The 26,064-nt window shown below is 45.7% G+C and overlaps 4 protein-coding genes across 4 annotated transcripts; 3 read left to right on the plus strand and 1 right to left on the minus strand.

The window, feature by feature from the left end:
* Window positions 1–323: 323 nt before the first annotated feature.
* On the plus strand, window positions 324–1,078 carry LOC108074266 (uncharacterized). Its single transcript, XM_017166240.3, has 2 exons — window positions 324–480; window positions 580–1,078. The coding sequence occupies exon 2, from the start codon at window positions 585–587 to the stop codon at window positions 834–836; it is 252 nt and encodes an 83-aa protein (XP_017021729.1). The 5' UTR covers window positions 324–480; window positions 580–584; the 3' UTR covers window positions 837–1,078.
* A 667-nt stretch (window positions 1,079–1,745) lies between these two features.
* Window positions 1,746–17,851, minus strand: bchs (WD repeat and FYVE domain containing 3 bchs). The gene is made up of 17 exons (XM_017166474.3): window positions 17,708–17,851; window positions 16,450–16,776; window positions 16,150–16,395; window positions 13,787–14,141; window positions 13,504–13,690; window positions 12,115–13,443; window positions 11,045–12,060; window positions 10,407–10,986; window positions 5,734–10,282; window positions 5,574–5,677; window positions 4,599–5,511; window positions 4,366–4,543; window positions 4,086–4,298; window positions 3,898–4,002; window positions 3,577–3,711; window positions 3,392–3,506; window positions 1,746–3,334 (listed from the first exon to the last, which is right to left on the minus strand). Exons 2-17 carry the CDS (start codon window positions 16,741–16,743, stop codon window positions 3,169–3,171), a joined length of 10,485 nt encoding a protein of 3,494 aa, XP_017021963.1. The 5' UTR covers window positions 16,744–16,776; window positions 17,708–17,851; the 3' UTR covers window positions 1,746–3,168.
* LOC108074144 (uncharacterized) lies at window positions 14,337–15,807 on the plus strand. Its single transcript, XM_017166047.2, has one exon. It carries the CDS (start codon window positions 14,393–14,395, stop codon window positions 15,617–15,619), a length of 1,227 nt encoding a protein of 408 aa, XP_017021536.1. The 5' UTR covers window positions 14,337–14,392; the 3' UTR covers window positions 15,620–15,807.
* Window positions 17,852–21,858: 4,007 nt separating the features above from the next.
* Window positions 21,859–22,957, plus strand: LOC108074424 (uncharacterized). Its single transcript, XM_017166461.1, has 2 exons — window positions 21,859–21,939; window positions 22,037–22,957. The coding sequence occupies exons 1-2, from the start codon at window positions 21,859–21,861 to the stop codon at window positions 22,955–22,957; spliced, it is 1,002 nt and encodes a 333-aa protein (XP_017021950.1).
* Window positions 22,958–26,064: the final 3,107 nt, after the last annotated feature.

Here is a 26,064-nt window from a genome sequence, read left to right on the forward strand (position 1 = left end):
GTTATATTAACCAGTCAGAATGCAAAGTCATTTGCAGGCGTCGTCGGCGTCGCTCGTAACTCACCCACTCCCACACCCACATATACACTCGCCCGCCCCCGCTTTCCACACACACATGGCAAATTTGCGGCATCAAGAAGTCGCATTTTTCTATGCCACCGCCCTCCCACCAACTCGAATTTCGAAAATCGCTATCCTGTGTGTGTGCCAAGAGGCCACGCCTCCGTTTCAGGAAAAACTCACCACTTTAAGGACAATCCTGCGCATGCGCTCAGTCGGATATTCGAACTGAGAGGCAAATTTCGAAAAATAGAAGGCTTTGCCTTTACATTTACCCAATCTGTAGGAACTGGCAACGTTCAGAGCTCATTCGTTTCGGTCATCTCAAACAAATCATAACAAAAAAAATTCCAGCTGAATTTTTGTTAGATATTTTATAGCAAAAGTGTTTTGTCAGGTTTAGAGTTCAGATTGTGTCGGGTAAGTTGAATCGCGGAAATAATAATTGCGTGAAATATGTATAATTTTTTAAATTTATTTGAAATACTTGAAATATCCTTTTCAAACCTTTTTCCTCAGTGACCATGGACGGCTTTAATAACGGTAGCAACTTCGACTACAGCGGCTACTCGCAGCGGTCATCGCCCAGTTACAACGGTTTCTGCTGTAATTGTCCAGGTGGCATCTGCCCAAGAATGTCTAGCCAGGACCAGGGCCAGGCCAAGGACCAGGGTATGGGCAGCCAGCGCGGCTGTCCTGGCGGTAACTGCTGTCCCGGCGGTCGTTGTGGCATCAGTGGGTCTGGCTCCCATGTAGAATGGCAATTTGGACGCTAGCATCAAAGAGCTGGCGTTTCCATTGAACCCGGAACCTGACAAGGCAGCTGCAGTCTTCCAAAATGTCAATCTTATAACTGGACAGGAAGAACTTAAACTTTGAAACGGATACAGTTCAGATCTAGCCAAAGCAAGGGAACACGGATAAAATTCATATTCATATTCATGCATTTTCCATTTCATCTCTGCCGAAATAGTGAAATTTAAAAACAAAATATAGCCACATCATAAAACACAGAAAATTTAATATATTTTTTTAGTAACCAAGTGAGTACTTAGGGAAATGCTTCTGAGAGAAATCTTAATGACATCGAAATGATACTTAAATTTAAATATTTATGCATAATTTCATATGCGTTTTAGAAAAATTAAAAACTAAAAATATAAAAGATTTAAAATGTAATAACTAAGCCAAAAATGCATAAATTTCAATTCGGAAAGCTTTTCTGTGCTAGTTTTTTCAAGGCTAAAAAATGTGCATACTGAATTTATAATTTTAAGAAATTAAAATTTTTATCAATTTTAGAAAATTTTAATGATGTAACCCCTTATCAAATTTTGAAAAAAAAAAATTGAAAATTTTTTTTCTTTCCGACATGTCTAGAAAGACTTGGCTTTTCATGCTGATCAAGAATATATATCATTTATGGGGTCGGAAATGATTGCTTTTCTAAATAAAAGCATAATACCCTCCAAGAAAACCGAAAAAATTGGAATTCATTAAATAGTTATTTATTCATTTTTCTTTTTATAATAATATTTTTGACAAATTAAAGCCAAAACAAGCATGAAATCAAATCAATCAATACTTTACCTTTTCTTTAAACACACAAATCCTTTAATAACTTTAAGATCCTTCAAGTAATAAGAAATCAGACCCCCTAAAAATGCACAAATCAGTTAACATAGTTCATTTTATTAAATTGTATTTAGCCCATTTGGCTTGTCGCCATATTTATGTTTTGTATCTCACAAACTAACAGTAAATATATATTTATATTTGTATTCATATAATTCTTTTTGGTAATATATATGGGTTATGTAGTAAGTATAGGTTGTTGCTCTATGTTTTGGTGTGTGGTGATCCTTTCGTATTGGACTTAAGTGGCTAGGATTCCTCTTTCCTTCCTCTTTATTTGAAATGTAACATTTGAAGTCTTTTAGCTGCATGGGTATAGTTCATTGAAATGTTCGTAGAGAGGGTCTTGGGGCTTCGGTGATGCTCAAGTCTTTAGATAGAGTTCGGGATTCGACAGAGTTGAAGGGACACTATATATATATATACGTATATATGTATATTAACTGCCACAAGTACATAATATTTGTAAATTATTATCAATGCAACATGTAGATTCTCTACAAAATACCGAATTTTTGTTAATGCTTTCTCTACAATCTCTACATATTTATTTATCTAAATTCATTGTCTAATTGTTATGCATTTTTATTATTATTTATTTGTCTTTTATATTTACAGTATTTGAAAAGTCGATGGAAGTGAATGTTTTGAATTAAAGCTGAAGTGTTTTGAATGCTATTTCGGAATCATAGAACTTCATCGACAGAATGGCTATACTTTAGTTTATTTAATCAGCAATTTAAAGGATTGCTTATACATTTGGGGACTCATTTATAATATATTTTGTAATTGCTTTTATTACCTTGCGTTTGAAAGTAATGCTGAGATAATCTACATGCCGTTAGAAGTATTTATTTTGTAGAGTTCAGTGTGAGGTTTCTGTGTTGTGTGCTAAAACGTGTTCGTATTCGAGATCCTGCAAAAGTTGCGGGCTCTTCTCCTTTGTAAACTGCTGTCTTTATTTGCTATCAAAGTGTTTTGAGTTCATTTCGTAATTGATATAACTGGCGGTGCTTGTTGGTGTGTTCTTTCATTCAGCGGATGGTTTCGCTGGGGGGAAACATTAAGCTTCGATTACGATATTAGTTAGTTTTGTGCGCTGGCCATATGGGTAAGCAGCGGAGGTCTACCATTAATTACACAATATTTATAGTGATTTACACAACTAGAAATTGTCAATGCTTGCGGGTGAATAAGCAACATTAATTGGTTTTATTCGGTGTATAAAATATAAATAGTATAAATAAGCATAAAATTATATTGCAACTTGGTTGTGTGTAAAAAATTCGTTTAACTAATGTTAAATAAAATATAAAATCATATAACAGCCTTTGGTTGAAATTAGCTCAACTTGATTTGGTTAAAAATATAAAACAGAGAAATTGAAATACAATTGCATTAAATAAGTTAATTAAAAGTCCCCTAACGTCTTTTTTCGGTTACACATAAACGCATCTCCGACCTGCTCTTCCCCTAATTGTCAAAGGAGCTCGTTCGCAGCTGGCTGTAGCAGGCCTGGCACACCCTAACTGGCTTCAGGATGCGAAGGCGAGAGATCTCCGACTCGAAACGGCTGCACTTGTTGCAAAAGACTTGCCCACAGTTTCGGCAATGATGCTTCCTCTCATAGAGGGTGAATCTGTATACATATAAATAGATTGAGATTTGAGATTTCTTTATATTCTAAGCAACTCACTTGACATGACACTTGACACACTGATCAGCTCCCTCGTCTTTCAGCCAATGATCAGCCACTCCACGACCCGGTTGTTCCGTAACGCTCCAGGAGAATATGCGACCACGGGCATCGCCTTTAAATTGATATAGATTAGTGCTTGTAATATTATAAATATATAGAATGATATCTTAATCTTTACTCACCAACATAGAGAATCTTGTGATCCTTGGATACAGTGAGCGCTGTTATGCTGGCAGGCTCTGCATTATCCTTGCGATCGTAGGCCGTATGCATTGTCAACTTTGAGCGGAACATTAATTGACGTTGCCAGCGGAAGCCTAAGTATATAAGAATTGTATGAAAAGTAAACATAATTTATTCGGTAATTAAATCTTAAATATTTTATATAGTTAAAACAAAGACATAAGCTTTAACACACCAAAGTTGAGAGCTTAAAAATGTACTTCTTTACCTTAAATTGTCTTTGTTTTTACTCTGCGGTATTCGTGATGAGGATAACCTACCTTTTCTTAGCACTTGATCGCCACGATGATGCCTGTCATTGTCTATAACAACGAAACCATCCGTCAGGCTTGTATCCGATTTGCTAGGCCTGATGGCATGTTCATCTGAAATGGTAATGTAAAAATAATATTGGAAGATAATTAAATCTATAAAATTAAAATTAAATCCATTAATGATTAATATTTACCCTCATTGCTTTTGGGATCAGAGCTGCTGCACCCAGGCGCCTCCACAGTGGCCGACTTCATTTCATGCAGCGACTTAGCTCCCGAAATTGAGCTATTTCTGCGTTCAACCAACGGCTCCTCTGCCTTGGCACCAGTCTCTGCCGACTTGCTCGACTCCTTGCTGTGCTGAGAGGCCTCCGAAATGCTACTTTCCGAGGCGGACTTTACAATCTCTGCAAAGGCAGGGAGATAGGTTAGTGAATTACTCAAAGGATTCAAGAAGAATTTTTAACAACAAACCTTGCTCTTCTTCCTCCGGCTGCGAAAGGCTTTTCATTTGCTTGAATAGGCTCATTTTTTCGTCCTTATTGTCCTTGCTGTCCAAAGAGGCCGAGTCGGGTTTGTCCTGAGAGTTGACCTCAATCCCTCGCTTCAGTTTACGATCAATGGGCACCTGTGTGTGCTCCAGAGACCACATCTGCCAGGAAAAATATACATTTAAGAACACCCAGAAAAGTACGGCAAAGACTTACCCTCACTACGCCATCCGTGGAGCCCGTTATGACCACATTCTGTTGGTCCCACTCGCGGATCTGGGAGAAGGCCACGCAAAGGATCTGCTGCATGCGGTCTGCACTGCCCACGCAGGTGTTGACCATGGCCAAAGCATCGCCATTGATGGACCACACGTGCAGCCAAGTGGCCGAGCAGGTGGCAATTTCGCCGGTGAGTTCGTTGATGGCCACGGCAGCCACTACGCCCGCATGCCCACGCAACTGGCGCACGAAGGTAAACCTAGTCATGTCCCAGACAATGGCAGTGCCATCCCTTGAACCAGAGACAATGACATTGTAGGCGGCACTGGCCGCCAGACAAGTCACAGCATCGGTGTGTCCATGCAAAGAGTGTTTCACACTCAAACTCTTGCGGTTTGCATCAAACTTCCAGATGGTCACCACCGAACTGGTGCCGGCGGTGACAATCATTTTGGCATTGGGACAGGCGCAGGTCAGGATCTCCCCAGAGTTCTGGGCCGCCGCCTCGGACACAAAGGAAGCCCTATCTGTGTCGTATAGCCCCACGCGGAGGGAGTGATCAGCGAAACCCCAGGCTATGTACTTGGTGTACGAAGGCGGCATCATCACCTTGTTCTGCTCCACGGCAAACACGGTCTTGTCGGGCTGCAGTATCTGCCCAACGGGTCCCTTGAGCTCTTTGATGGGCTGCAAACTGGGCTTGAGATTGTCGAGATTGTGGAAGAACAGGCGATCGGTCTGGAGCACTGTGCTGTTGCCTTGGATCAGAGCTGTGGGATCAATCAGAGCCGAGTGGCGGGAGCTGCCCATTTTCTTGGCGGGATGGGCCTTCTTGAAAAGCTGTTTGGGAATCTGGCCAAAGTTGTTGATGAAGCCAATGGTGGCATTCTTCTTGAGGGGATCATCAATGCTAAGAGGGGAAAATTAAATAATTACTTTAAGATTATTTCAAGGCAATGAATGTCCACTTACTTGTAGATATCCACATTTCCCTCGTAGAAGAGATGATGAAACACATTGACCGAGTCCACGGCAGCGGGTCCCTGCTGCTTGCAGCCAAAGATTAAGTCGATCCACTGCAAGTCCAAGAGTTAAAAGAAATTCGATAACCAAAAAGAGACTCTATACCCACCAAATGCAAATGCTGACTGACGTAGTCACACTCCAGGGCGCTCCTGTGCAGGCGTATAAACTCCCGCGGGTCCTGCTTGGCCCAAGGCGGCAGGATCACATGGTTAAGGGTTTCTCCGTTCTGCTTAGTGCCCAGATCAAAGCTGTTAAAGTTGCTCAGGAACTCGGGCAGGTAGAAGAACTCCGGGATGAGCTCCTTGACATCAGCCATGTTGAGCTTGGAGGCCGATAGCCAGGCCTCCTTGATGCTGTGGAACATGCGGTCCGCGAGGTCAAAGTGACCACCCTGCAGCTTGAGGAAGGGCTGGGAGAAGGGCTCCAGACGCACCAGATAAGAGCACACTATCATGGCGGAGCTGTAGTGGGTGCCATAGTGATAGGGTGGAGTCTCCCCATGGGGATCATCCCACTCCTTGAAGCGCTTTTGGAACTGCTCCAATCTCTCCTCAGCCTGGGCACCCATGGGTCGCGAAAAGTCGCGGAAGGTCTTGGGGTTGGTGAGGTCCAGCTCCTCGGAGTCGTAGTCAGCCAGGATCCAGGGGAACACTGGGTACTGCATCAGGTCGTTGTAGCTGCGCCCGGCCAGGGTGTTCAGGTGCATGAGGTACTGGAAGTTGGAGATCTCTCCCCGCACCCAACGCTGCGTCACCGAAGTCTCGCCGATTAACCCGCTAAAGATGCCCGCCGTCTGCTCCACGCTGGCCGTGCGCTTCTGTCCCGCCACCGACTGCTGGGCATTGTCATTCAAAGCCGTGGCCAGCGCCAGGAATCTCTGATTAACCTTGTTTCGAACCTTGCGGGGAAAACTCAACAAGTAGTTGCGTCCATCCTCGGAGAACACCTCCAGGGCAATGGGCTGCAGCAGGTAGCGACGCTTGTGCACCTCCCGGATCTCCTCGTAGGCAAACTTGGAGCACTGCCGCAGCTTGTGACTCACGGCCCGCGAAGTGCTGGAGGAGGTGCCTCCAGAGTTGGGTATAATGGGCTCGTAGGCCCCTGGAGGCAGTGTGTCTATGTCCCGAATCTCACGGTTCTTCAGCAGCGTGAAACCATCCACAATGTAGCAATGCTCCTTGCCAAAGAGCAGCAGGCCCTCGAAGGTGTCCAGTCCCTGGACCCTGGCACAACGGAACATGAAGCTGATCTTCTCCTGCTCTTCGAGCAGCCGCAGGAAGGTCTCATTATCGCTGGTCATGGAGGTGTCCTCCTCCTCTTCGTCATCTTCTGGAGCATTGCCATCAATCGACTCCTGGGGATAAGGAGCCGAGCCGTGACCCACCAGTTTGGGAGAGATGGGAGGCGGAGGGGTTGAGGTACTACTACTGGCCTCCAAGCGGTGAGGATGCACTGCCTCCAGGGAGCTTTGCTGGTGCATTGAATGCTGATCCGCCCCCGCCTCCGCCAGGATGCGTGGCTGCTGCTGGCCATGCAGTGCGTAGGTTTTGCTGTCCAAACTAGAGGCCACCTTGTACTTCAGCTGACGATTGTCCGCTAGCTCCAGCTCCGGACGGTAGGGATAGTGCAGGTAGAAGACATCGTTGCGCATCGTCTTCTTCCGCATGCGGTGGGGGCCCTCGGTGGTGTCAAGGATCCACTTGTCCAGCGAGCAGCTGCCGGCGGGACCCCACAAACCCCGCTCGCGGGTAAGCTCCGTCTCCGACTGGACCCAGTCCTGGTAAACATAGCGCTGGGTGTGCTGCATCATTTGCTGGTACTGCTTCGTGCGCAGTTCAAGAAGATCCTTCACAAGCTGCACATGGATGCCAGTGGACTCGTAGGCTGCCTCCCGGCTCATCGTGGACTTGGTGCGCACCAGCTCCTCCTTCTTGGCCTTGGTGCGGCTGGTCAGGCGGGAGAGGCCACCGGTGACCTTCTGGATCTTGGACTGAATCTGGGTGTGCAGCTCCCAGGGTGCGCGGTAGGAGGCCTTGCGTTCAGCCTCAACATAGTTGAACCACAGCTTGGAGGCCAGCTCCATTACCTGCTCCCGCGTGGTCTGCAGATCGGGCGCCTTGGAATTGGCCGGCGGTGGCGTCAGGGAGACCTTGAAGACCTCCTCGATGGCGGGCTTCTTGCACACGTACAGCTCCTCCCAGACGCGGAAGGCGGCTCCCACAATCAGGTTGCGTCCCTGCAGCTGGTTGAGATCCTCATCCTTGGGCTCCACCGTCTCCGTTTGCGGATTAACATGCCAGGTGGTGTTCCTACTGGTGGCCGGTTCCAGGATTATCTTCATGTCCGCCGTCAGCTGCATCAGGCAGTAGGTGAGGCAGCCAATGAACTCCAGCTCGTGGTTACCAGCTCCAAAGATGAGCAGTCGGTGCTGGATGATCTTGTGCAAAGCCTCAAGCACGCTGACCTGGTCGGTCCGCGAGTCATCGGTGGGTCGGGAGAGCAGGAAAAGGATGCTGCGGTTGAGCGAGTGATGCAGGTGCTCCAGCGAGAGCGACGAGGAGCGGCGCTTGGCCTGGGCAATTAGCTTGATGACAAAGTCAAAGATGTCGTGTGGATTGCGGGCCAGGCAGCCCTGCCACAGCTTGTCCACGATGCGGGCGGTCAGGTAGAAGACATTGGGAGCTATGTGCTGGGTTTGGCTTTGCAGGAGCGGCACCAGCGGCAGGGCAGCCTGCTCACCCACCAGCACATCCGCCGCGAGAAGGTGATCCATCAGGGCAATGATGATCTGTGTTTGGTACTGAACCTGCAGAGGAAGTTCCGCGGTGTCCGGAGCTGCATCCAAGACAAGATCAATGACTGGCGTGGCCTTGTTTTGCATATTGAGGCCAAGAGAATCCACCACTATGACGCGGAGGAAGTCAATGATGCACTTGCAAACCGGATGAGCGGTTAGCTTTGGCTGCTGCGCTCCGTGTAAAGTTTCCGGTGGAGGCAGGACGAAGCTGCTGCCAGTGCCATCAGTGGGCGTAGAGGCTCCGCTGTTGGGTTCGGAATCTGAAGAACGCGAGGTGGGAGGAAAGAGCACTGCCACCAATGAGGTGACCACATCCCCGGCCATCATAACTGGCGCAAAGTCACTGAGATTCTGGTAGAGGCTGAACAGCAGCTGGATGATGGTCTCCGGGTGGCTGTGTAGCCAAGGAGCACACTCCCCGCCATGCACAATCCCACGAACCATGGCCAGGAGGACGCACACTCCTTCGGGGCAAACATTGAGCTTGGGCAGCTGCGTGTTGGCTGAGACGGGGGCTCCCCAGAGGAAAGACCACACCCTGTCAAGGTCGAACTTTGTGTGCTCGGTGGCCAGAACCTTGACGGGTTGACCCATAATCAAGGCGGTCACCAGGAAGTACAACTCGGGCACATCCAGGTGATGCTGCATCAGCCATTCGAGAAGCTGGAAACCAGGTATATTCAAGGCGGCCGCTCTTACCTCTCCAGCTATCTGCGTGGGCAGGTGCTGTATGGTGTTTTGGGGCGTCGCCACGATGACCGTGCCAGTGCCATTGGTGGGCCGCTGGTTGAGCTGCTGGGCTCCCAGGCCCATCTTGCGCTGGGAGACCATCTCCGTAAACCTTAGATAGCCTCCATTGTGGTTGGCCTCGCGGAACCTCACCAGAAAACTCTCATTGGCGCAGACCACCACCAGGACGCGCACTGCAATGATCACCGTGGTGAAGTGGACATGTGGCTGCATAAAGAGCAGCAGCCAGTCCATGCCCAGGGTCTTGGAGATGTCATCGCAGATGACATAATTCACTGTATTCCGTGGAGTAAAGAGCAGGCCGTGGAGCAGCGAGAGACAACGGTTGCGCAGGTATATATTCTGGGCAACGCCACCATCCTGGTCGTCGCTGGGATTCTTCATGCTAGGAAGAAGCACTGCCGCCTCTAGTCCACCATCCTGCGAGCGTGGCAGCTTGGCGGCCACATACTGACCAAAGAGTAGCAAGTCCGTGTGTCGGGGTTGCCCACCCAGCAGGGTTTCCAGCAAACTGAAGAGTATCTCGCGCGTTGAGTGATCCTGGATCTGTGTGATGATGTGCAGCAGCTTCACCAGCAATTGCAAATCTCGCATAATTTTTATATTCTGCTTTTTGTCGCTGGACTCCACCACCAGCTCCAGCAGGTGCTCCAGCAGGGATCTCAACAGGCCATTCGGGGCATTATGCCAAATCTCCAAGTCACACAAAAGGTCCTGGAATGCCGTAACATTGGGTATGGCCGACATATCCTGGCTGTTCACAGTGCCCACCAGGCCGAATGTCAGGTGCAGGATGTGTGAGTTGAGCAGGTGTTTCTTCTTCTTGAAGAACATACCCAAAGTCTGGTAGCAGCGCTTTCTGTCCATCTCCGCCTGGGCAGCCCGATTGCTGCGAACCACGCAGGTTAGAGCCTTCACGCCGGCGTACAAGGACTCCACATCCTGGGCCATGGCAATGATGCCGAGGAGCACATTGCAGCCACCAACGGTGTCAATCATGGCGGAGACGGGATGGGGGCTGAAGACACGGACGCCCAGGTAGCCTACAACCACGCCGCCCAGGGAACGACCTGCTCCAGCCAGGTGACCGGCAGAGTTGTGCAGGATTCTGGAAGTTCAAACAAGAAAGATTCTATAGTATGTAAAGGGGTTTAAGGAGGTCATCATGGGATGACCCCCTCTGAAGGCTTAGGGTATCTATTATTTGGATTTAAGGATGCTTTTGTACTTACTTGATGGGCGTGGCGTTCTCGTGCGAATTCATGTTCAGCTGCTTGGCTATGCTCTTGTTGTCCGCCCGACTGTACACCTTCCTGATCTTGACCAGCGTGAGCTTGGACACCGCCTTGGCATTGAGACCCAGCAAGACGCGATCCTCGGGCACTAGAGGAGCCAGTGGCTCCGACTGCTTGCCCAACTGGGGAGCCTGCAGCGAGCCCATGTAGTGTGGTCCCAACTGGTAGATTGTCTGCACCGTCTGCTGGGCCAAGACATCCTCAAGCAGGTGGCACACGCCCTGCTTCCAGCACAAGCGGGAGTACCTTCGCCAGATGGGTGGGGTGCCAATGTAGCCAAAGATCTGGGTGGCCGACGTAAGGTTGGCGCTGCTCGCTCCCGGATGCTGAGCGATGTAGTGCAGCTTTTGGGTGTGCATGGGCACACCGTCTAGGTAAAGCGACAAGCTAGAGTTCTTCAGGACAGCCCGATTGAGCACCACAACCAGATTGTGCCACTGGCCCTCGTGCAGTAAATCGGGGCACCAGATGCGGGCAATGCCATCATCCGAACCCTCGGGCTCCCAGTCACCTATGCCTGTGAAGAAAAGTGTGAGAAGTCTTTGAATTCTTAAAATGTAAAGCTTTAAACTCACTTTTTCTGGGCGTGACTAGCGTCTCCTGCGTGGACACCACTATAGCCTTGTCCCTTGCCGACAGCAGAATGGACAGACAAGCCAGGTTCTCCTCCCGCGGATTGTGAATGGTTCTAACCAGCGTTAGCAGCCTCACGCAATGCGGGTCTGTCTTTGGATCCGAGAACTTTTCCACACAAAACCAAGTGGAGTAAGTGAGACCAGTTTGTGGCGGAAATATACGATCACCGGCTCCTATGCCGCCTATGGTGTTGGCATCAATGGTTCCTCCAGCTGTGGCCGTGGCCTGAGGCGCCAGCGAAGGCAGGTAGAGGCAACCGAAACCCTCGGCGGACATATCCAGCTCCACGAAAGGGGGCAAAGTGCTTGAACCATGCGCTCGAAAGTCCCTTGGCGTGGTCATGGAGACCAAAGTCTTGATGCGTGTCAGTGGAACAGGTCCTCCTTGCTTGTAAGCCTGCTGGAGATCGATATCCGCACAGGAGAGTGGCTCTCCCAGGCGCAGGAACTGCCGCAGCTCTGTGGGCTGCAAAGCCTGGGCGGCCAGACGTTCCAGGATATACTGCATGGGCACATGCAGGGGATGCGACTCCTCTGCCAAAGCTCGCCGGGTGAGCTTTAGCAGCTTCTCGGCCAGTCCATGATCGCACATAATCTGCTGATTGCGTTCGCTTCTCACCAGCGACTTGATAATCTCGCTGAGGTAGACCTGCAGCTGCACTGCCTGCAGAGGAGCTGCATCCAGTTCCACGGCGGGCAGAAGCTGGAGCATGCACAGCACCACACCGGGATGGACTATGCGTGGCTCGGGAGTGGGCTGTGTGAGATTAAGCTGGCTGGGATGGGCAGGCGTGGCCAGTTCCTTGCTTGGAGAACGCGTGTGTGCCGGCGGCTCGCTGAACAGGGTAATGATGCCGCTCAGATTGGGAGCCTCAAAGTTGTCCAAAGCAATGCTGTACAGCAGCCGGAAGACGATGCACACATAGGACAGGGGATAGGGAACGTTCTCCGAGAAGCTAAAAGTAAAATGTAGTAAAAAAATGATTTAAAAATATATAAATTATATTTACCTAACGCTCAGTATATCCCCGCTGAAGATCTCGTGGTAATACTTGAGCAGCGACTGCTGCGGCTCGTAGGCTCCTGTGAAATCCTGCAAGGCAGACGCTCCTCCAAAGCAACCCAGCAGACGCAGCGTGTCGCAAAGCGAGCTGCTGCTTATTTCCTGGTGGAAAAACTTGGCATTGGCCGGCTCAAAGCGCATGGCTGTGGCCAGGGTCTGGCAGACAATCTGCAGCAGGAGAATGAGATCCTGCTGGGGAATCCCGGGCTGAGGCTGGGCCATGCTCCCGTCCAGGGAAACAAAGACGCTGGTGAGGTAAACAAAGCCGCCAACCTTGCGGAACACGGTCCTCGTGCGATGCGAGTCCTTCAAGCAGCCTAACAGCATGTTGAGTATCTGTATCTTGAACTCCACTTGGAGTGGGCTGACGCTGTGCATCAGGGAGAGTATGTGCAGCATATCATCGTCCCCGCCGGCAGAGAGTATTAACTCTCTTACAATACCCAGAGCCTGCGGGCGGCAGTGCTTGAACTTGACCAGCTCGTGGACACACTTGGCGCCGTTGTATTCCCGGAAAAGCTGGGCATTGTTGTTGGCCCCGCCGCCCAGCAGCATTGTTAAGGCTTCCAGGACAAGCTTGCCCAGGGTGTCCAGCAGATCCACTTCCTGTTGATCAGTAGCCTGTTCCACCACCAAGTTCTCATCACCCTTGGTGATCTCCAGAACATGGCTGGCATAGCGCGTCAGGCAGCCCACAAAGATCTCCAGGATGCCCACCTCCCGGTACACATCCTTAAAGACGCTATTGTGACGCAGAATATTCAGCAAGGTCTTCAGACACAAAATACTGCAGGCCGTCGATTGGTTGTGCTTGAGCAGCAGCGACAGGCTGATCAGTTCCTTGCAGGGCACAAAGTTCAGCTGGAAGACGATAAACTCCAGCAAATCGTAAAACTTCTCCTGGATCTGCGGGCTCTTCAGGTGTATGCGTTCCGCAAAGGAGCTGAGTGTATGTTCTGACTCCAGGATAAAGTAGTTGGCATTCTCCGAGTGGTAAACCCGCGAGATAGCATCTAGTATCGTGCAGCACAAAGCCGGCGTGGTTGACTTGAGGAAAACATTCTGTAGCACCTGGAAGGCGTACACATTCCGGACGCACGTTTCCCGGGAAGTGGCCTGTGGCAGCTGAAAGTTCTGCATCTTGAAACCGGTATTAAACTGGGCCGCTGGTGGTCGCAGCTCATAGAAGCCGCACATGCACAGCGATGAGATCATCAGGACAAGGTTGCGTATGGCCGCCTGGATCTCCAGCGATTGGCTGCGGTTGTTGTCGAACCTGGGAAGTTATTTTGTTAATTATTCATTTAATTTAACGGTATAATTATAGGCTGCTTACTTTAGCAGAAAGTCGCTGAGGAACACGTAGCCTTGGGATGCTCGAAAGTCGTCCATTAGTATCTGGGATACCTGACTAGAGTCCTTGAGGAAACAGAACACGGTGACGAACATTTCGACGATTTCCAAAGGATTGCCAAACGTCAGACGTTGCATGTTGTCCACGCAGAGAGCCATACAGCCCTTGGCTAAAGGCAATAAAGGTAAAGGAATACATTTAGATATATATATATATATATATATATATATATATATATATATATATATAGTATCTTGTTACTCACAATGTATATAGCTAACAACGGCATCGGTTAAGCCGTGTCTCGATATGGTGGTCAGAATTTCGGCTGCATTTTTTCGCCACACAATGTTGTGGATGGGACACGGCGAGGTTATTGCCGAAAAGAGCAGCGTCAGGTCGTCCATACGTGCCAGCTCCTCGGCGGGATAGGGATACGAACATAGTTTCACCAGCAGCTGGACAAACACCTTTTGCAGCAGAGTGCGTCGCTCTTGGGCATTAAAATCGCTCACTGTTCCACCACCCGCCGCAGGCTCATCGTCCTCGACAATGGGTAGATCGAAGAAGAGGTACAGGCACTTGACCAGAGTCGAGGGAACTGCGGCTGCAGTCATTACCTGTAAGAAGTAACATAAGAGTTAGCTTGGGTTCAGGATTTAAGATACAAAAAGAAAGCTAGAGTATATGGAGTTTTTGTCAAATAGATGTCCTGGTTCTTAGTATTTCCTGCGTAGGTTAAGCCAAAGTTCAGAGCTGTCGAACTGTATTATCCTTAAAAATATCTAAAAGTGGCCTTAGGCTTTCAAGTCAGCTGTGCCTCGACATAATCTCATTTGATTTCAGCGTGCTTATTAAATTTGCTTCCAAAATGAATCAGGTTTGGGTATTCTTCAAGCTGATCGAGGTGGTGCTGGGCAGCATGTGTATGTTTTTCCACGTAAAGGGATCGCTGTACTCTGCAGAGCCCATTCCTCACGTCCTCATCTACTGTGCCACATTCATGTCCTTCGTGTTGATTGCCGCTTTGGGTGCCTTTCGGCTGCTGATCTCCCAGAGTTCGGTGCTCTCCACTCAGCTCCTGCTAACGGTCAGCGCCGTGATCTTGCACTACTTGTGCGCTCTTTTGATTATGCATACCGCCATGAAGGATCCCCACTTGGCTGCCATCAACAACACCGTCGAGTACATGGCGCACCCACACTTTGCGTACTGTAAGCAGCAGAGCATAGCGTCGCTGCTCACGGGCACCATGTACCTGATGCATATGTTCCATGTTCTCGACCTGCTGCTTCGCCTGGAGCCGGGGGACTGGCGGCGTCAGGCCGTGGGCCGCTTTAACAACAGAGGGTTTTCTGAGGTCGGAGGTCGTGCTGGACTCTACGTACTGACAAAGCCGTTTGACAACTTCCTCTGCCGCCACTGCCGCTGCTACTACCTTCTGGCCACCTCCCAGGTCCTGACCTTCCAAATCGAGGAAATGGAGAATTTTAGAACTGTGGATCGCATATGGCAGTTTTTGGGAAATGTTCGTTTGAAGTTATGTACAGTGTCAACCGTCGAGAGCGACGAGAGCTTCATGTCCACGCCATCAATAACCTCCTCCAGTGAGTCTGAAGAATACGAGGAATTTGGAGTCGAAGAAGAAGAACAGGGTCGTGGCAAGGGGCGAAAGACTGCTGCTGGCAACTGGCGTGGTCCCAGTGACTCCTCCAGCTTGTGGGCCCAGATCGAGGATCGCAGCACTCTCGCAAAAACCAGGTCTAGTCACACCAGCGAAGCCACTGTCAGAACCGCTGTGACGGATCGCAGTAGAAGACGCAGTTCCTCCGTCTGGGATGATCCCGAGAACAGGGAAAAGTCGGAGATTTTGTTGGTGGAACAGAGTTCGCACATTTTGGGCAGGGAATCGGAGGAACCGAGAAAGTCAGCCCGCGAGTCAACTGTACGCTTTCGAGCTGAGAATAATGCAGATGAAGAAATCCAGTCTCCAAGGTCTAGTAATTCCAAGCTAAAGCCAAGATCTTCGAAAAGTGAGACCGCAGAGGAAAAAAAAGAAGACTTGGAGTTTCCAGAAAAACCAAAGGAGTGGAAGTAAATGAAGGCAATGAAAGAAAAGCTTTAAGTTAAAATTAAAAGAATTTAAAATTTACTTTGAAAAGTTATGAATTCAGCATTTTAGGAATACCCATATATTGATAAGAATTCCAATTGAGTTTAATGTTGCAGTTGGCATGAAAAATGCTGATTGCGCCAGACTTCTGCTTAAGCAAGCTTGTTTACGAATTCATTAATTCATTTATGGAGCAGCGTATCTCAAAGCAAAAAGTCACCTTTATAATTGTCGGAATTAGGATTATATCACCCTTTCTTTAAAGAGCGCCTTTTGCACTCGCCTTTGCACCTCGTAATTCATTTTCCAACTATTTTGTATTGCTATTCTACTATACTATTCATTCATTGAATAACTTGAAGCTTTTCTATGATCAAAAATACAAAGTTACATTTTAAGATGTAATCTTTGAACAAGCCTGTTTCCGAATCGGTCTGCGAAAATATTAACCAATTTTCTCCCTAAAATGCTCTAAAATAGTACAAAATAGTTCCCCACACAGATATTCTGCATACCTGTATTAACGACACATCTCCGTTAGCCAGCAAATTAAGCGTGGCAAGTAGCATCCATCCACTACTAGTTTCCTCCGTGGTCTCCACCTCCAGAAACTTGACGATGGCTATGGACGCAGCCTCTGTACTCTGGTTAGAAGCTCGCTTGCGTATCTCGCTGACCATCAGACGGGAGACCTGCTGGCAGAAGGCCACCACGTCCCAGAACTTTTCGCTCATATCGTTGGCCGGACAGCTACTGAAGACCTGCAAGTGGAAGATATGAATGGCAATTCTGCTTTCAAAAAACAACTCACAAACCTTGCAGAAGAGGGGCAGCATCTCGTACAGCTTTCCATCGCGCTCCTGTTCGCTCAGCGGTTCCTTTGGATGAGTGTATTCATTGAATAGCTTTTTGAGGGTGCTTAGGCTCATTTGAATGCGGGCATCTAGCAGGGCCTCCTCACCGGCGCCAGCCCTTCCATTGGCAGCTGCCGGGGAGCCGGAATCCGTGGCGGATCTGTTACCTCCAATGGGAGAACCATTGTTGGCAGCGGAAGAGCCTCCGACGCTTCCTGCTCCGGCAGCGCCGCGCAGTTTGCGCATCACGTTCATCTCTGTGTGTGTTCGATTTGCGATGTCCTTAGTCTGTAATGAATATGAAGGATAAGGATTATTAGGGTTTTAATTTTAGTATAAAAAATATATATAATATAAAACAAATAAATAAAAACAAGGTGAGGCAGGAAACCCCACCCTACAAAAGGCTTAAGTATGTAAAGAATTGCGAAATTAAATCAGCTCAAATTCCACTCTGGATATTCCAGAGTTAAGTATTGGGAATTACGGTTGGATTTTGGGGTATTCTTTGGCATTTACACTTCCATTTCCATTCGTTCACAGCACAAACACAATCACAGCACCGTCAATTGAGTTGTTTAAGTGGCTCAGAAATCCCAGACTCGCACATACTGCAGTAGTTAGCATTATTACTTGTTTTCGCAGCTATTCTATCGCCGCTGCTGCCGCTGTCTAATTAGCGGCCGCTGGAGAGATGAGTCACAATTTAATAAAGTGCCTTCGTTGTATTACATACGAGTATTTACTTTTTATTCGGGAAGTGAATGAACGAGCGAGCGTTGCCTTGGGTGTGTGTGAGTGTGTGTGTGGGTGGAGGAAGTGTGGGCGACAAAAACAACAACTGCACAATATTTGCATTTATGAACGAGACAGCTGTTCGAAGTTTACTTAATGCGCACTTGTTTGTTTACTACAACTCCCTTTTCGAGTGTTCTCCTCTTGCTTTTTCTCTCTCTTTACGCCAACGCATTTGGGGCAGCTAACGGCCGCTCTGTTGTTGCTTTTCGTGGTCTGCTTTGCCCACACATTCGTCGGCAGTCTGTGTTTTGCTCGACTCAATCGCGCTTCCACGACAATTTTATTGATTTTTCTTCCTCTCTCGCGCAGCTCTCGCTCTCTTCGCGTCGCCCTCCCCCACTAACTTTTTCCAGCACCATGGACCAAATTTGAACATTTTCACAGGCACTTTTCGTGTTTATTTCGCGGATTCGTCACTTACTTTCACTGTTCGTCGCTTGCATTGTGCTTGCAGCGTGTTTTCTCACTAATTGGGCTGCGAATTGCACTTGTTTTACATTTTGTTTCGCGAGTGAAAAATTTAAACGATTTTCGTACTTTCCTCCTCTCTTTTGTTCGTTTAGTGTTGGGCAGCGCCGTTGGAAATGAATCAGCTGCTTAGAGGTGGAAGAATCGATAGCGACATCGACTATCGATATCACAAAATAAATCAAATTAAGCCTAAAATCTATATTTTAGTGTCAATTTATTCATTATTTTAAAATTATTTTAGAGCGAAAAAGTATATTTCCTTTGATTTTAAAACATTGATGTTTCCTTAACTCTACAGCTGTTGTATTTAGTGTTGGTCAGCGCATGATTTTAGGATTGTTATGAAGACGATATCGGCGGGATAGCTATTCAATTCAAATGTAAGCGGTTACTGATAAGACAATTTGAATTAACAATACAATTAATAAAATGTTGTGATTTTACCGTTTCAAACTTTTCTGTAAAAACTTTTTAAATATTGCTATTTTTATTTGATATGAATTTATAATTATACTAAATAATTTATTAAATAACGCTAACTTGAATATTTATTAAAACTTAAAAAAAATAATTCTCTTCTAATATTTGAATTTTATTTAATTATTTTAAATGGTTCCTTAAATTTTAGCCAAACGGACTGCTCTTCAACTTAATTGTATTTCAGAGATGCAGGGCACAATAATAGTTAATTATTTCAATCAACTCATTTTAATTGGAGCCATACTACTGCTGAATTTGTAATTGGAAACATACGGCTGCCCTTTGGCCACTCCTGTGATTGTGCTTTCGCATTTCTGGGCATAAATTCCTGACCAGACAATGTTGATATCTACAAATCGACTAACAGACATTAAGCCATGCATAATTTGCGAGAATAATTAAACAAACTTGTGTCCCTGCAATATGCATAATCCAATGGTCGGTCATTCCTCATCATCAAATGGATAGTTGAGTAATGTTCACTTTGGATGCCAATTGCCAAGTGTTTGTGAGTTTTGAACTTAAATTACAAATTGCTAATTGCTTAGGAACTGCTAAAAAATATTGTTGTAGCTACAATTTAATAAGTAAAGAAATACATTCGGCGGAAAAGGATAAGATTTTCCCTTAACCAAAATTATAGTAAAATTTAATAAAGTCCTAATCCCATACATAATTTACTCATAAACTTAAGTCACATTAAAACTATCTCCTCCATCTTTAAAATACCTTTTCGTTTCACTAAATCAACAGAATATAATTAATTGTCCATAGATGACCCCCATATTTCATTTCAAACCAATAAATTCTATATATTCATACTGCGGCGGCTAATGATCCCAGAAATTGTCTCGAGCAATATATCAATATGTGAAAATTCTCCGTCGGACACACAATGCATCTGCCTGTGGGGGCACGTTAATATTTGCATTTGCACTCGCAAATGTCCTAATTATAAGCATCCACAGAGATATTAGTCAGTTGTGTCAACAATGTTATTAGCAAGTTGATTGTGCACTCGATGCTCGTGTGCTCTTGTTTTGATAATGATGCAACTCGATGTGTTGATCCGTTTGATGGAGAGCCTTTATGGGATTCGATTGACAAGGCAGCTCACGTCCACATCCATGTCCATGTCCCAATTTCAGAGAAGCCAAACCCAATTCCGGGCTGACTCCAAACGAAATGCAGATTGAATTACATTTTTGAATCAATTAGGGGTGCAAATGTGGGGCGTGGCGCGTTTAATGTTTGCCCAGCTGTCTGGACTCGGGGGAGGATTATCCCGATGACTGTCGAGCCTGTCTGCCAGCTGGCCTGCCTGTCTTGCCAGTCTGCCAGCCCCCAAAAGTAGTGGCTGCCCCTGGGCGTTGGCCCCTTGCGTGACTGCTTGAATCCACCCGGTGCTCCATGCTCCACCACTGGCGATTCCCTAATGCTTCTTTATGTGCGCCCGGCACTCCTCGCTATCCACCTGGACAGGTACTTTGCACACCTCTTAGTCTGCCCCAAAAATAATAAGGGAGCGCCGGGCAAAGACCTGCGTCTGCGGCAATATTCTAATGGATTTTTCGTTTCCAGCTATAAATAGGCGGCCAACAACTGACAACAATTGAAACAATATTTCAGACCCTAAGAAGGGGTATATTCCGACACTCAGCCAGGCGGCAGATTGATGGGGAGCCACTGCAAGAAAATCCTTTAGTGAAATTCACAGAGCCTGTAATCTCTCTGGGAAAATATATGAATGTTAGTGTAAGAACAAAAGCTTTTGAAATTGTTATACATTATAAAAAAGGAAGGAATAGTGAGTGTAGAGGGGATAAGTTTTTATTTTGCAGATGGTTAGTTTATTCAGGATCCTAAAAGTTACCGAAAATATATAATATATATTTTCCACAATTAAAATAAAGTACAATTAAATCTCTTTAGAAGTTTAACTACTAAAGTAGTTGTATTACATTTTAAGTTAATTTTTTTCACTATTTATTTCTAGAACCTCAACTTTTTCCCAGTGACACGATTCCCTTAAAAGCTCAGATTATTCATAAGAGAAATGTGGCCGTGGAACGGGTGGGTATCCATATCCTTGACTGAAGTTTCAAATCTTTCATTTCGCCGTCTCTTGTTATTTTCGCTGTGGTTTTGTCTGTTTTTTTGGCAACCGATTCCCCAGCGCCATCCTTTCGCCAAAAATTTAAAAGCGTCAGCCCGAAAAATCATTTGCACAGCATTCATGTGGGACTCATTAGGCTGGAGGGGGGCTTACCCCTTTTTATTTTTTTGGCCTGGAATAAGTTTTATTTTCCGTTTCAGCACTTCGTGCCCCAAACCCAGACGCTTGTTGACAATGAGCGAAACATTTGCGTATCGGAATTGGCAAGACTCCTGGGCAGGGAAAAGCGGCTTTCTCGCCTCCGTTCCCGAAGGACTCTGCCATGAATATTCATGCTTTGGGGAGCAAGCTGCCCCAAAATTGAGATGGTAGACACTTTACTTTCTGGGGCTTTTCGGATTAACATAAAATTTCATTTGATTGTGTTTTGGTGAAGATTTTTATGGGATATAAAGGATTTTATATGGCAACTAACTTGTTTGGGGATCTGATACTACCGGATGCCTAGGGAAATCTCAACAGGCCATCGGATTGATGGGAATTGTTTACGTTTACGTTATGGCCAGGCCAAGGTTGAAGCGGCTTTACCGCGTTTATGCGTGAGAGGAATGAGATGATTAAGGGATGGTTTTCATGGTTGAGATTTGGAATTGATAGGTTAGTTTAAATGCCTCAATTTTTTGTATATTCCTTTGATGGTTAATACAAAATTGTAGCTTAAGTTTTACTTGGACAGAAACAATTATAAAGATTAATTTTATTCATATATTATTCATTCAAATAGTATTCAAATATTATATATGTAATGCTAAATATCAATTGAAATTGTCATAAAAATTGCATATAAATTTATTCAAACATCTCTGTGAACCCCTCTTAAATCCCCTCATAAAATACCCATTATTCAGGGTGCCTAATCCAAAGTTGATTAATGCATAAAATTTGCAATATAATAAAAGCAGATCACGACCATAAATCGACCCAGCCATTGTGCGAATGACATCGAAGAGCCATCAAAGAGATTAACTTGCAAATTTCACAACAACTGAAAATTGGCTTAGAAGTATAAATATATATAGATATATGTAATAGAAGCTCAAGTGTTACACGATGATTGCCGATGGTGTTGACTTGATGATTTTTATGGGCATTACAATCGATCTGGGGGCAAAGTCAAGTCAATAAAATGCTCAAAACAAATCCCGGAGTGAACAGGATACACTGCTGAGTGTGTTTTACGATGCAATTTGGCTCCGATGACGGCACAATATGAAAGATTGATGAGATTGATGCTTGATGAGGCGGCCCCCTGTCAAGGTCGTTCCACTTTTTCGGGGCGATTCGTCGTGATGCGTTCTTGTTGATTCTTCGCTCTGGTTTCAAGTGTATTTGCTTGCGAAATTTTAAAGCAAATATGAGATGGTTAAACAGCAGATAAAGGCGCCAAGGGTATAAAAAGAGAAATTCTCGATGGAGAAAAGCACAGTTCCCTAATTGCATTCATCATGATTCGACTGCTGGCCATCTTTGGTTGCTGCCTGCTTCTGGTGGCAGGAAACTCCTTCGAGAAGTCCCAGGAGACACAGGTGGGACAGCCTTACATATTTTAATGTTTTTGTTTGTTTATTCGTTTAATATTTAATCATAAAAATCCTTCTTACCTTGTTATATCCTTTCTTCCAGGAGCTTGATGACTCCACTACCCCTTTAACCGATAATGGCTTTCCCATTAGCTCTCATGAGCTACCCGAGCTGGAGGTGCCCAGTGATCTCGACCAGGAAGTGATGGATGTCCATAAGATCAATTGGCTACCAGTTTGGGAAGAGCAGGAGCATCTGCGCATCGCCCGGGAAGTGTCTGAAGTTGAGCCAGCGGAGGCTACACCAGCTCCTACCACCGATTCCACTTCCACCAAGGCTCCTACCACCGATTCCACTTCCACCAAGGCTCCAGTGGAGGAAGTGTTGCTGCCCAAGGATAACAAACAGTGTCCCAACAATGCTGAACGTGGCCTAACCAATCTGATCCGTGTGGCTCGCCCTCTCTTACCCGCTGCTCGACTAAAGAACATCCTGGCCAATGCTGTCGAGGATCCCCAGGTGCGGGGTTTGATCAAACTCCTCCGAAGTGATCGCCTCAAGGAGGATGTACAGCGTTTGAGGGCCACCAAGCAGCACCAGGCCCTGCAGGAGTTTATCTGTCGGGAGCTCAAGTTGGATCCCGCCTACTATGTGGAGTATGTTAGGGTGTTCCTTGACATCCATATTGCAGAGCCGCCGACCAGCAAGTTGCCCAACCGCCGGCAGGGCATACGAGGTCTTCTTCTGGATCTCCGTGATGCTGTGCCCCGAAACACCTTGAGGGACATGTATCTGCGACTCTACTCCTCCGATGCGGAGTTGGCCAATGCCGTGCGGCTCATCCGTAGCACCAAGTTTCGCCGAATGCTGCGGGATGTGCGCTCCCTCAAGGAGTACCGCTCGCTTACCGATGAGCTGGAGAAGGCAGGAGCTCCGATGCGCCAGATTCAGCAGCTGGTGGCCAACGCCCTGGGCTGGAGCACCGTTGATCTGGGGGCGGAGACTGTCATTTTGAGTGTTTAATTTGAGGATCTTTATTCGTTCTTTTTTACTGAAATTTTTCACTTTAATTTTTACTCAATCTTAAAACTATTTCTTTCTATATTTCTTATTTAAAACTGAATATCAAATAATTTAATTAAATTAAATTTTGTAAATGGTTTAATTAAAAAATCTTGAGCTTTTTGATCTTACCCCAAGCACTTTTAGTTCTTTCCCTCAATATATTGTTTTAACATTAATTTATCCAATTTACCAGCTTTTATTGTTTATAAAAGAAATCCCAAACTTTATTTTTAGATCTAAAGACTTGCGCCAAGATATTCTTATAGTTTTCCCTTTTTATTTACCCCGTTAATATTTATTTTGTGTGTTTTACTGGGGATACCCCATCGCCAGCTGTGAAGTGTCACATCCTAGGTGCGGTGCAACATCAAAGGGGGTAAGGAAACACCTTTTGTTGTGTTTCATATCGGTGGAAATCGTTTGATTTCAGATAGCTCAGTTAATTGCTTTTATATTTGGATTTGTAGCAACCTTGGGCACTGCGCTTGTGCTGCTCATCTATCACAGTCGACTTCCATCAGTCATCTGTCACACAATTTTACTTCGTCTCTCAAAAAAACGCTGTTCATCTGCGACTATATGTTTCCCTCCCAGACACCACCAGTGGCAAACAACTGGGCAAGAAATTTATAACTCATTCGCTGCAATTACAGAAGTCCGCCACATCGGGATACTGTCGTCGGAATGGGTCTCTGGACATGTTTACGTCTTCCAAAGTCAGGCAACCGAAACCACTTCAAATTCGTTCAGGGTCAAAATCATTAGGGCAAAAATATATGTGTGCACAAGGAGAAAATATTTATTATAAGATGAAGTGGATGTTTCTCAATTTAATTTTTAAGCAATAACTGTTTTTAAAATAAATATGCTCTGTGATTCTTATGAGTAAAAAAATATATATATTCCTTTAAGTTGTATTTTTTTGTTGCTCAATTTTCGTAATATTTTTCCCAGTGTATTTATACATCTTATGTTCCTATGCTCTGCATGTTCTGGGCCGCTGTCGCCGCATGTTGCCGCTGCGTTGCTGCGCCGATTGCCACGCGGCAGATAAACAACAAACAAACACTGAGTCTCGCTGCCACACATGTCGCCGCCTCCGAAGACTTCATCATCCGAGGAGCTGTCAACGCCGCCTCCTAATCGAGGCAACACAGTGGCCGTAAACAAATTACAGACGGATCGGGGCAGACAGTAGCCAACGGTAGTTGTCTTCGTCTTCGTCGTTCGTGAAGGAGCAGCGCTATAAATAAGAGCCAAAAAGGGCAAGGCGGGCAACGTTTACGGAAATACGAGAGCAATTTTTTATTTTATTTACTCAGCCACAAGACCAGCGGCAACTGAACGTGTCAAAATAAATAAACAATTTGTGGAAACACAAAGCCAAGCGCAGAGCTGTGGTAATCGCAAACCAGCTCGATCGATAAGCCAGCTGGCTCTGAACCCAGATAGAGGTATGACTCCGATGAGGTGGCTACCATCGCCTTGAAGTTGAGCAATTTCATGAGATTGCCAGTTGCAATTGATAAGTTGGTGAAGAAAACATTGGACAAGGTGCCACAATGCAGTTGGTCTTGGGCAATCCATTCTGATACCAAAACCAAACACCTGTGTGCATTGAGGAATACTAACAAGTTTGTTTAGTTAGAGGATAATATTTGCTAAGAAATTATTATATTTTTTCTAGATTTTAACTACAATTTAATATTTAATTACTACATGAAACCAACATAATTTGATGCCTGTAAATGTAGCTATGTGTGGCTCAGAAGTTGCTCAACTTGGAAGAAAGTTTTATCAAAGTAATTCTGAAGCAATTTATAACTTTTCTCTTTCTTTTAAAGTTTACAAGGATAATTTCATTACAAGTTGTATTATTTATTTGTGAAGGAAGGTAAGCTGTTTAAAAGTGCAGTTAATTAGGGAAATGTTTTAAACAAATTAAAGAAACATATTTAAAAACAGATTAATGTACTTATACTTTAAAAAATAGCTCAACATTACACTTTTTACCTTTTTCTATATAATAAAGACTTTTAACTTATAGTCCCAGAGTAGAATTCTTATTATTACTTATTTATAAAAGAATAAACCTACAAAGTGGCCCCTCTGCCCTTAATTTTAAGCCATTCTTTGAGCATTTTCTTAAGACTTTTTTCCCCCATCTTTCTGGCTGACACACTTGAAGGTTCAATTGTTCGCCGAGGAGCTTTGCTAGCTCTGGCTCCATGTCTTGGTCTCCATGGAAAAGCCCTCCTCGAAATCCCGCCAATTGCTCGACGAAAATCACTGCAACGGCAACGTTTTCCCTTAGCCTTTGTTGCAACATTTTCGTTCCGCCATTCAAACTCAATTAAGCAAATGGGAGAGTCGTTCACCTTCCCTGCCGGTCTGTTGTTGTTTGGCTTTTGTTGCATGGAGAGCCCGAGAGCCCTTCCCTGCGGAGCTACTACCAATGGTCCAGGTTTCCAGACACCAACACCCGCCGCCACCTTTGGCACGGACCCCGAAGTTGACTTTAACAATAAACAGTGAGGAAAATATTGGGAATAATATATATTTATATCTTATTATATATATTTTTGTATTTTTGATTAATGGGAATAATATATTTTATATGGTTTTATTTTTTAAAATATTTTATGTGCTTGAGAAAGTAGTTTATAATTTTTCCAAAGGATCTAGAAGGGATACCTTCAAAATATTATCAAAATCAGATTGATAAGTTATTGTTTATCATAGTATTATGTCTTAAAATAAGCTAAAACTTTATGGAAAATATAAAAACATAACTGAACAGTTAATTTATAATATCAAAAGACAGCAACCTATGCTCTCTTAATTTGTTAGTAGCCTCAATTCCCATCTTCAGGATCTTTTTTCCCAGTGCAGAGGTGTGCTCCACTCCACTTTCAACTTTACGCTTCGTGCTTCCGCCACTGGAACCCACGGGGTGTAGTGGGAGTAGGAAAGGGAGGAGGAGGAGCGAGTTGGAGTTGTCGCAGTCACTGGCGCACTTCCCCATATCTGAGCCGAGCTGCAGAAGTGCCGGAGCTGGAACAGGG

This window comes from Drosophila kikkawai, chromosome 2L, assembly GCF_030179895.1.
Source record: "Drosophila kikkawai strain 14028-0561.14 chromosome 2L, DkikHiC1v2, whole genome shotgun sequence".
Lineage (NCBI taxonomy): Eukaryota > Metazoa > Arthropoda > Insecta > Diptera > Drosophilidae > Drosophila > Drosophila kikkawai.